The sequence below is a fragment of the Aedes albopictus genome, chromosome 3, assembly GCF_035046485.1.
Source record: "Aedes albopictus strain Foshan chromosome 3, AalbF5, whole genome shotgun sequence".
Lineage (NCBI taxonomy): Eukaryota > Metazoa > Arthropoda > Insecta > Diptera > Culicidae > Aedes > Aedes albopictus.
Window position 1 is genome coordinate 11,364,983 of NC_085138.1, and position 11,397 is coordinate 11,376,379.

Below are 11,397 nucleotides of genomic sequence, written 5' to 3' on the forward strand. Positions count from 1 at the left end.
TCAAATAGATACTATAGTAATTACGAATAATCAAACTAAAGTATCATGAAAACAACTTGTTTAATTCAGGCGGTAGCCTTTACAATAAAATCAGCATCAAAATATAATTCTCGAAATAATTTACACAGAAAAAAAATTTTTTTTGTTACTAAATGTAAAAATTGTGAAATGTTTGAAATGTCATAACTTTTTTGTTTATCAGTTTACCATCACCAAAATTTTATGGTAGATAGCTGATATAATGGGCCATTTCCCCTAAAAAATTGAAGTTGGTAAAAAGATAGGGTTTTGAGATATTTGAGTTTTTGTGACAAATATCATATTTTTTCAAAGTAGAAAAAGAAATTTTTCACAGTGTATATTTTCTAAGGAATCATCATTTAGTTATCTAACTTTGCTGAAAAATTTATAACAATCGAACAATCCGTTTTTGCTGTACAGCTTTTAGAATATTTTAGAACTATTTTCGCATACACCCTTTTGAAAAGTTAGTCGTGAGTGAATATGAAGGTTTAATATCAAAAAATGGCGATTTATATGAAATTGAAAAACTGTGCAAAGTTTCAGATATTTTTGAAATGGTCGCTCAGGATCGACTGACATGACTCCGTGGAATTCCTCCATGAGCAAAACTCATCTGCTTCTCAAACAGCAAATTGTACAAAAAGTTGTTCAAAATTGGTGAAAGGCCCCCTTAATATACAAAAACACTGAGCCCATTTGCTGCTTTTAAGCAAAGGTAAGCTGAATTTGTGAAGCAAGCAACGCAAGACAGTCGTTCGTTCCTTTGCCTCTGCGGAAACCAAACTATGTATCTGACAACATGCCATTCGATTCTACCCAGTCGAAAGAGAATCATCTTCTCTAACAACTTCCGTATACAAGACGACATCGCGATTGGACGGTACGAGTTATGATCCGACGCGAGTTTCCCGGGTTTTTGAATAGCTATCATTCCCACTTGCCTCCAATCATCCGGAACAATGTTGTTATCCAGGAACTGATTGAACAAGTTCAACAAGCGCCTCTTAGTGACGTCGGGGAGGTTTTTAAACAAGTTGAACTTAATTCGATCCATTCCTGGAGCGGAATTGTTACATGAAAAAAAAAGAGCAAGTGAGAATTCAACCATCGAAAACGGCCTATCCATGTCGTTCCTATCTTCGGAAACATCCCGAATTATTCGCTCCACGGGTACGGAATCTGGACAAACTTTTTTTGCGAACTTGAGAATCCACCGAGGAGAGCTTTCTCGATCCTCGTTTACCGACGACGCGTTACGCATTCTTCTCCCGACGTTCCAAAGAGTTCTCATTGAAGACTCGCGCGACAAATCCTCGACGAACCGACGCCAATAACCGCTTTTCTTCGCCTTGACCAAGTTTTTGAACTTGCTTTTAAGGGAAGCGTACCGCTTAAAGTTTTCGACCGAGCCGCGTTTCTCAAAAAATGTAAAACGCTTCACGATTTTGCGTATCATCCTTGCGCAGGGGCCATGCTAATCTTCTCTGTATCTTTCCAATTTTAGTACATGTTCAGCCGAAGCTAGTACAACTTTTGATTTATTTATGCACTTTTTGATTTGCTTATGGACATTTTGTAGTGTGTGAAGAATTAGCTTAAGATAAAATCCACAAATATAAAGAATTAAAAAAAAAACATTTTGTAGTTTAGTAATGCTCCCACTCCTACTTCTTAATTGGCAATATCTGGTTTTGTTGATTGATTTGTCTTTATTTCAGAGACTGTCAGCCCTTGGCTGGTTTGTCTCTTTCTGATTTTGTTATGGAAAATGATCACTTTTTATGAGTCGTTTATATTTCAGCCCAAACCAGAAGCCTGCCAAACAAGGGGGTGCTATGGTGATCTGATTTTGTTGCCGCTTATCATGCGCAACCAGAGCTCACTAATACCAACATGCACTCAATACAGCAGCGGGAGAAAATGAGGAAAAACGCACTTTGGCAAACAATGTTTGCGAAAAAGGGTGTTGTGCGTCTTTTCACAAAAAATTTCCACTCTTTGTAGGAACTTTACCTAAACATTGACAATCTCAAATTGAAAATTATCAAATATGCTGCTTTTTCATGATCAACACTTTTATCAGATTCAATGCGTTGCAAGCGTTTTGCACCAATATCCCTCGTAAAAAGGTAAACATTCAAATTTCACGACTGGGTTGGTGAATGTTTTGGCTGGAGCATAAATTTATGCTTCACGTAAGGAGGCACAATCCAACCTGTCAAACTCCATAGTGAAAAAAACAGGTTGCCGTCCCCGTGCTGCCAAAACAATTGGAATTCTATTGCCACGAAAGGTATTTATGCTAGATGGTATGAGTGCGAAATGCAGTGATATATCACTTCAATTTCGTTTCAATGCTTATCAATCAATGAGGGATCATTTGATATAAGGAATGTACTACAAAAGCTATGCACTATTTTTGTAAAATTATGTTTATTTGATCATCATTCTGAAGAACTTTAATTGAACTCCGCCTTCGTGCTTATACCAGTAAATTTTCTGCCAAGCTCCTTGCTTTTGGAATGGCCCGTTTGGATTACTAAAAGAAAAAATAGAAAAGAAGTTTTTTCTAGGTTGGTGCCTTTTAGGAGTTTTTTTTAAGGATTCTAGGTAGTTATCACCAGCGGAGCCAGAGTTTATTTTGCCTCTCCTCTCCAAAGTCAACGCTATGCTCCCTACGCATAGTGTGTGCTCGGTTAGTCACGCATTGGGCAAGATATAGGCAAAATGAACTTTGATTTCGCTATTGCTAGTTATCATACTCATACACTCATGCAAAGAACCTTTACCATTATGAAATTTAGTCATGCCTCAAAAATAAGTTTTTCATAAGTACTCATTCTGGAAGACGTGGGAACTGACCAGTTTCAGTGACCGGTACGTTATGGAATCATAAACAAGCAAACATGAATTCATAAGCTCACATTATGAAACTGAAAATGTTCTCGTTTGATCTCATGAGACCATAGTGTGAGTTAAAGATTTCATCTGAGCTTGATAATGGTGTCGTAATGTTTTTTTTTCTATGATTTCTTCTGCATCATTATGAATTTCATCAGCCGAATTAGGGAACTTGTAGAGCTAGGCATGGAATTAGATTCTGGGTGAAATGATGCAATGCACGTGTAATTTGGACCAAGAGCGATTGCTTTAAAGCTCCCCCAAACCAACGCGATTTTTGCCCGTGGCAGCGATTTTTCAGGCGAGGGTTCATTGAAGCGAAACCTCGCATTTATCACAAGTGAGTTATCGATCATTAAAATTTTAGCGCAAAACGTTATTCGGTTTTCCAACATGTGTTTTTGAAAATGCACTAAACGGCTATGTTCACTCACCTGAAAAATCGCTGTCGCCGGCGACAGTCGCGTTGGTTTGGGGGAGCCCTTATGCATCAACTGGGTCATTTTGAATCCGGAATCAATTTGTTTGTAGTTAGTCGTTCAGTTTTATTGAAATCAAGCACTCGCTCAAGAGTCAAACTTTTGGAAACTGAAACAGTTCATAAAGCACATTAAGAATTTTCATGATCATTACGAAAACCATAACGGCCTTATGAACATTTTTTTTCACTTTTTTCGATGTTTCATGTTTACCTTTTGAAAATCGTATGTTCAGTTGCCTGAGTATAGGGAGATTCAATTGGGCCAATATTTTTTTTTTGTAATCGTTGGTCTGCTTTACTCGTAGTTGAAGATAGCGGCAATAATGAATAATACGTGAGATTCATTTGAAGAAGCTGCAAGCAATATCTAATAAGATGGCGAAATATGCTATAGTGTTATTGTTCCCTTCGTTGTTGTAGTAGCTTATGTTGCGGTAATAGCAATTGAGCACTTTATCGACTGAAATGCTACCAGAGGCATTTTTAATAAAAGTATTTTGTTCAAATTTTGAGATTGCACCATTTGTGTGCTTAACATTTGCTAAAAAACCTTATGTTTATAATCCAAAATCCCATATGACTGTTTTTATATATATTTTCGATTGATGCAAAATTTTTGAAAATGGGCGGTTGACAATATGGCAAAAAACTGTTTTAGTTTTGGTGTCTACATTCAGTATGACCGAATCTTCTTTATTTTTTATTTTTCGCCTGTTTCTCCATAATCTTTTCCAGTTTGAACAATTTTTGTTCCACAATATCTAATTTTGTTAGTTTTCGATCAAGAATATCTATTACTTTTTCGGAAATTTCTAGTCTTGCTAACTTCTTTGCAAGATAATCTAATTTTGTTAACTTCTCTTCAACGTAATTTAATTTTGTTAACTTTTGCTCAAGAGTATCTAATTTAGTTAACTTCTTTTCGATAATTTCCAGTTGAGTTATCAGCAGTTCAAAACCAAACCAGCTTCCACTAGTTGTCTCTCGTGTGAGATGATCATCTCCGTCTTTCAACAGTTTAGCCGCGCAACAGAAAGCCAACGCAAAAGTCACAATGATAAACTTGACTGCCATTTTTTTGTTTTCATTTATTAGTATTAACTTGTAGAAACTGTTAGAGCTGAGTATACTGAAGCGCTGAACTGCTAGACACTGTGGTATTTATACTCTCAAATGTTTTTTTTTGCACAGCATAGGGTAACCGCATCCATTTAAATCGCGTTCCCATTTAATGGTGTTAGTTTGCTTTTTGTACTTGTTTTGTTAGCAGGGAGCACGCACGTTAAAAAAAAAAGAATTAAAACATTGATACCCACATCGACTGTTTTTCAAATAATATGGATATGACGGCATATGATTCAGAAAGGTGCTCATACCCTAGTTCAATTGCAGCTTCTTATCACATGATGTCGAAAATCATGGTATTCGCATAAGCATATGGCACCTTTTTGTCGGACACCCAAAAACGTAACAATCACGCCAAAAAGTGACTGAATTCTATAATCTCATCAAATGCTTTGCATATGTATTATCTCAACACACTTCGAATATGTTATCAGTTCGTGCCTAGCAACAATGTTTACACAAATTTAAAGCAAGCAGGATTAATAATGTGCCATGGACACTGATGCATGCATATTGAATCCCTGTTATACCTGATGTTTCAATATTTGTTTGATTATTCACGTCAATTTGTACGATTATACATTCGTGTCGAAATATTTTAATACATATTGATATAAATAGGGTATAGATTTTCTTATTATGTATGTGGTTCCATTTTCGTCCTACGAAAAACAAAGGATTGGAGCGTTGTTTGTTTTGTTTCATATTTTTGTTTTTTTTTTTGTTAGAACTGAGCACGCATGAAAACAAAAAGAACGGAATCAATCGGTGCCGTAATCGCTTGTTTCCGAATTGGATGAATATGGGAGCGTAAGATTACTGATGGCACACATACACTATGACTACAAAAAGAAGCTCTACCTTTCTTCTTTTCAACAACATTTCATTTAATGGTGCTTTTAGGAGAAACTTTCGAGTCCGATGTCAATTATTCACAGGTCCGGGTGAACGTTTATGTTTGCCTGTATTTGTCGATAAAAATATGTAAACAAACCGATCAGCTGATCGTGACGTCACGTTCGCCAGAAAATTTGTTCGCAGCTTCTGAAACGTGACGTCACCTTCGGCAACTTTGTGCGATTTCGGCTTGCCGAAGTTGACATAACACGACTACTACTTCAAAATTATCATATCACAAACACCACTTTGCCCGATGGGCCTAACCTGGTGAAATTTAGAACATTGTTTCGAGTCATAACGGTTTAAATGTGTGTATAACTGACACTGAAGAAGATTACAAGTGGTAGTCGAAATACACGTATCTGTCAAAGGATAAGCAATTAGGGCGGAATTAAAAGGTACGAAACTGATTACACTCATTCGAATAGGGTATTCTGCTTAGAGGGTTTGAAAAGTCGGTACAAGATGATTTTAAATGCTAAGAATTTCTGTTGCTATACTTACGTATGGCTACAATTATTATACCACCAAGCTCCCTTTTCTAGTTGTGCACAATTAGCGCTTCCGTTTTTGTCATTATTACTATCTCGAGTTGTGAACATGCTTCCCTTGGTGTTACTCATTGAGTCTTGCAGAGATCCTGAATGGCCGTCTATTCGTTTGAGCACATATTTTTCAGTTTCACCACCAATTTCAAAATTTTCATAACGGGCAAAACCATAATTGCCATCGTAGTCTTCGATTTCCACCATTAGAGCCACATTTTTATCCTTTGTCAACTTGTGCAGCCTTTCAAGTCCTATCCAGAATTCTCCATCAATTTTTCCGAATCCATTTTTATAGTCCGTCCAGTTGCGGTAGAAATTAACCGATCCATCGAAACGATGTTGAATTACGAGCCATCCACCACCATATTTTTCTTGCTCACAAAAACCCACAAACGATTGTTCGTAGACATTGGGTTGAAGCCGATATTTCCCCGACATTTTGGATGGTTCTGCCGAACATGACTCGAATACACTATTCGCCATTGTCTGCTCTATTCTGGATAACTGTTGTTCTACATCATCCAATTTGTTTAGCTTTCGTTCAATATTGTCTAATTTTGCTAACTTCTTTTTGAGAGTATCTAGTTTGGTTACCAACAGTCCATAACTGTAATAGCTTTCATCGGGTTCCTCTGGTTTGGGAGATTCACCTTCGTCTTCTACCAGTTGAGCCGCACAACAGAAAACCAATGCAAAAGTCACAATGACAAACTTAACTGCCATTTTTTTTGTATTTAAGTAACCACAACAGCAGAGCGCCGAGATCGTCTTGTCGAAACTGTTGATGTTGAATATACTGCAACATTGAAGTGCTTGCCACGGTGTCTTTATACTCCCAAATGCGAACTGTATCGCACAGCGTAGGGTAATAGCACTCATCTTCATCACAATCCCATTAACATTCTATTTAAAACAAAGGTATTATTTTTCCTTTTCTAGTATTCGAATATGTATTTTGTTAGAATGTGATAATGCATGCTAACAAACAAAATGAAAACTTCGGTACATTCATCGACTGTTTTTTTAGTTTGATGACGCATACAAATGATTAAGAAAAGTACTCAATCCCTAGATCATTTTCAACTTATTATCACTTCTTCTTCTGTTTGGCGTAACGTCCTAACTGGGACAAAGCCTGCTTCTCAGCTAAGTGTTCTATGAACATACCCTAAGTTATTAACCGAGAGCTTCCTCTGTCAATAATTATTTTGCGTGGGTATATTATGTGACAGGCATTGAGGTACTTTATGCCCAAGAAAATCAAGGCAATTTCCAAAATGAAACGATCCTTGACCGGCCGGGAATAGAACCCATCACGTTTAGTGTGCTTCTGTTGAATAACCGTGCGCTTACCGCACCGGCTACATGGGCTCCGGAATTTGTTATTACATGGTGTGAAAAACCATGGTATACGCACAAACTTTTATGACGCATTCTCTTGGGAAACCCCCAAGCGTTACAATCACGCCGAAAAGGGGAATTCCATAGTCTCATCAAATGCTTTGTATATTTATTCTCTCAACACACATCGAATATGTAATCAGTTCATACCTAGCATAAAGACAAATATGAAGCAAGCAGAATTGACAAATGAGCCATGATCACTGATGCCTATACACTTGAACTTTCCAATACATACCCAAATTCTTGATAAAAAAAAGGGGAACTACTGAATTTAAAGCCCCCCGAGGTAACGATTTTCAATTTAAATTTAAATTTAAATTTAAATTTTAAAATAATCATTTATTCGGTATATTTGCAATAAACTTCTTCCAGAAAATGTATCCAGAAAACATTAATATAATTCTATTGGAACTACCTACCTATACGAATTATACCACTGGCAATTACAATAATACACTATGCCCAGGGAGTCGAGAAAATGTTTCCGACTGGAACGGGAATCGAACCCGCCGTCTCTGGTTTGGCGATCCATAGCCTTAATCACTAGACTATCTGGAGACCCCTGTTGCATTCCCTATTGAGCTATATGTATCACAAAAACTTCTATTCATTACCCTAATCGGAAACTAGCCGTGACTCATCAAAAGTTTCGACAAATATTGATCCGGTTTGCATTAGATCTCTCCTAGAGACCCAATGTAGTTATTCTACTCACTACTATACTTACTTTCAGTCCTGGGCAGCCATCGTCTTGACCTGTGACCAGGTCAAATTTCTGTCGACTTGCATGATTTCGTTGTTGAGACTGCACCGCCATGAGCCTCTAGGTCTGCCCAACCGCTGTGATGTCCTGCTGGGTTCCAATCTAACGCTTGCTTGCTTGCTTCTGTCGTTATCGGCTTTTGATGACATCGACGATGGAGCTCCACGTTGGAGATTGTCGGCTTTTCGGGCCCGTATAAAGTTGATCACCAATATTATCTTCTTTTCCCGATCAGCCTAGATAGCTGTGTAGTGTCGGTAGCGGTTGGTTCAACTGACTAAGAATAGCACTACGGACCGCCTGTTCCAGTGGTAGGAGTCCACTAATCAGATGACCCCTAATTCAATGTGTTATGCGGCTTTACGCTTACCGTGCCTAGGAATGAATGGTTAGGGGGGTCTTATAAAAACCTAATCGCAAACGGAGCCTGTGGAGTACCAGGGCACCCTCCACAGTATTTTGCCCTTACTGCGCTAACCGGAGCAATGGTGCAGTGGACCTTATGTTTCTCCGAGACAATCGGCTGCCCTTCTTTAATCTCATACTTGAGGCTGAATAAGGGCGGGATTATGAAGAAGTTGTTAATTAGTTTAAATTTTCACCTATGTATATGGTTTCGCATTATGCGTTTTACACAGTGTATTCTGTGCATCCTCGCCTTTGGCGCACTCAAATCGATACCGATCTGGCTTGATGGTTGCTGTTCTTTTTTATGCTGTGATTGTTAAGAGTTTAATCTTGCCTAGTTTGGGTAGTGGCTACGGTTAGGATAGCTCAGATCAATCTTCAGCACAAAATAACAGCAACAATCAATCTTTGCAGGCTTATGCAAAATGGTACAGCCCAAGTGGCGTTAGTCCAAGAACCTCACTTTCGTAAGGGGAATTTCTATCTAGGAAACCTTGTGAATCCGGTGTTTGCTACTTTCAGTAAAAATGAAATGGCAAACTCACGTGTCATGCCTCGAGCATGTGTGCTTGTCAACAACGCAATCGTTGCTACACCCATCTCTGAACTAACTACAAGAGATGTATGTGCTATCACATTCGATGTATCTGTCGGAAACCTCAACAGGAAATAGGTTTATTGTTTGGTTTATTTACCGCATGATGAACCATCCCCAACGGATGCTTTCAAGCAAGTCATCGCATACTGCACTTCAAAAGGCCTTCCGCTAATTGTAGGTAGTGATGCTAATGCTCACCAAATCATCTGGGGCAGCTCAGACATCAATTTGAGAGGCTCCAGTTTGATGGAATACTTAAGTAGTACAGACCTTGGATTACTTAACATAGGCAACCGCCCAACCTTCATGGTATCTGCTAGAGAGGAAGTGTTAGATATAACGCTTTGCTCTAGCAGAATTAGTCACGAGCTGACCAATTGGCATGTGTCAGATGAAGAATCTTTATCTGACCATCGCTACATCTTTTTTGAATATGTGAATGTTACTTCGCAAACTTTGCGTTTCAGGAACCCCCGATCAACAAACTGGGATCTCTTTACCGATTTGGTTGCAGTCAAATTTCATGGATACTCACCATCCATTGACAATTCAAGTGATTTAGATGATGTCGTTGATACTACAACGGCCTTCATCATGGAAGCTTTTGAAGAAGCTTGCCCTCTGCGGTCTGTGAAGAGCACAAGAGAAACCCCTTGGTGGAACTCTGATCTGGCGAAACTCAGGAAACAATGTAGAATGAGTTGGAACAGACGACGTTCGGCTGGATCGGAGGCTTTCAGATCGGCTCTCAAGGCCTACCGGAAAGCTCTTCGGTCTGCTGAACGATCCACCTGGAAAAACCTTTGTACAAATGTTTCCAGTCTGAGTGAAGCCAGCCGGTTGAACAAAATCCTTGCAAAATTTAAGGATTTTCAAGTGAACGAACCTCGTTTGCCAAATGGTGATTTCACTTCCTCTAATTTAGTACGCACTTCCCCGGATGTGTGGATATTACAACTTCGGATGAACCTGATGTCTTTTCTTGTAGTTATGATTCTTTAGCTCCGGCTCGGAGTATCATAACTTAAGAATCGATTGAATGGGCACTTAATAGTTTTGCTCCTTTCAAATCTCCTGGGGCAGATGGGATTTATCCTATTTTGCTTCAGAAGGGATTTGATCATTTCAAACATGTTTTGGAACAACTACTTGTTTGCAGTTTTGCTACAGAGAATATTCCCAAATCTTGGCGGGATATTACTATGAAGTTTATTCCGAAAGTGGCTCGTGCGTCGTATGAAGAAGCAAAAAGTTTCGGACCTATCAGTTTGACCTCTTTTCTTCTGAAATGTTTAGAACGCATTGTCGATCATCACATCCGTGATGTTCATCTGGCCAATGTGCCTCTTCATGTGAACCAACATGCTTACCAATCTAGAAACTCCACTGTGACTCTTTTACACAAAGTTGTTAACGATATCGAGTAGGCATTCGCTGAAAAGCAATTCTGCTTGGGTGTTTTCTTAGATATCGAGGGTGCTTTTGACAACGTGCCTTTTGATGCCATATTAGAAGCCGCACGGGGTCATGGTATATCTCCAATTATTTCCAATTGGATTCACCAAATGCTCAAAAACCGGCATCTCTTCTCGACATTGCCTCAAGCTGCGATTAGGAAATTGAGTGTTTGTGGATGCCCCCAAGGGGGAGTCTTATCACCACTTATGTGGAATCTCGTAGCAGATACGCTATTGAGGCAACTCAATAATAGCGGTTTTCCTACTTATGGTTTTGCCGACGACTACCTAACATTGTTAGTCGGTATGTGCATCAGCACCCTTTTCGCACTGATGCAAAACGCTCTTCAGGTAGTTAAGGGTTGGTGTCGCCAATATTGCCTCTCGGTAAATCCGAGTAAAACATCTACTGTTCTTTTCACGGAAAAAGCGAAACCGTAATGGTGTTCGATCTTTACGTCTCTTTGATTCTGAAATCAATGTGACTGAACAGGTAAATTACGTTGGAGTCATTCTTGATTCCAAGCTTTCCTGGACACCTCATGTTGCGTTCAGAATCAAGAAAGCTTGTATGGCCTTCGGGCAATGCCGGCGAACCTTTGGTACAATTTGGGGTCTAAAACCCAAGTATATCAGATGGATTTACACAACTGTTGTTCATCCAATATTTGCCTATGGATGTCTTGTGTGGTGGCAAAAGGGCGAAGCGAGAACGGTCCAATCAAATTTAGGCCATCTCCAAAGAATGTGCTTAATGGCGATGTCTGGAGCGTTCTCTTCAACTCCCA

The 11,397-nt window shown here is 39.0% G+C and overlaps 1 protein-coding gene and 1 non-coding gene across 2 annotated transcripts; both read right to left on the reverse strand.

Moving 5' to 3' along the window:
- Window positions 1-1,005: 1,005 nt before the first annotated feature.
- LOC109421764 (angiopoietin-related protein 1) lies at window positions 1,006-6,847 on the reverse strand. The gene is made up of 2 exons (XM_019696298.3): window positions 5,936-6,847; window positions 1,006-2,563 (listed from the first exon to the last, which is right to left on the reverse strand). Exons 1-2 carry the CDS (start codon window positions 6,700-6,702, stop codon window positions 2,458-2,460), a joined length of 873 nt encoding a protein of 290 aa, XP_019551843.2. The 5' UTR covers window positions 6,703-6,847; the 3' UTR covers window positions 1,006-2,457.
- On the reverse strand, window positions 1,446-1,552 carry LOC115268750 (U6 spliceosomal RNA). Its single transcript, XR_003898417.1, has one exon. It is a non-coding gene; the product is annotated as a U6 spliceosomal RNA (small nuclear RNA).
- Window positions 6,848-11,397: the final 4,550 nt, after the last annotated feature.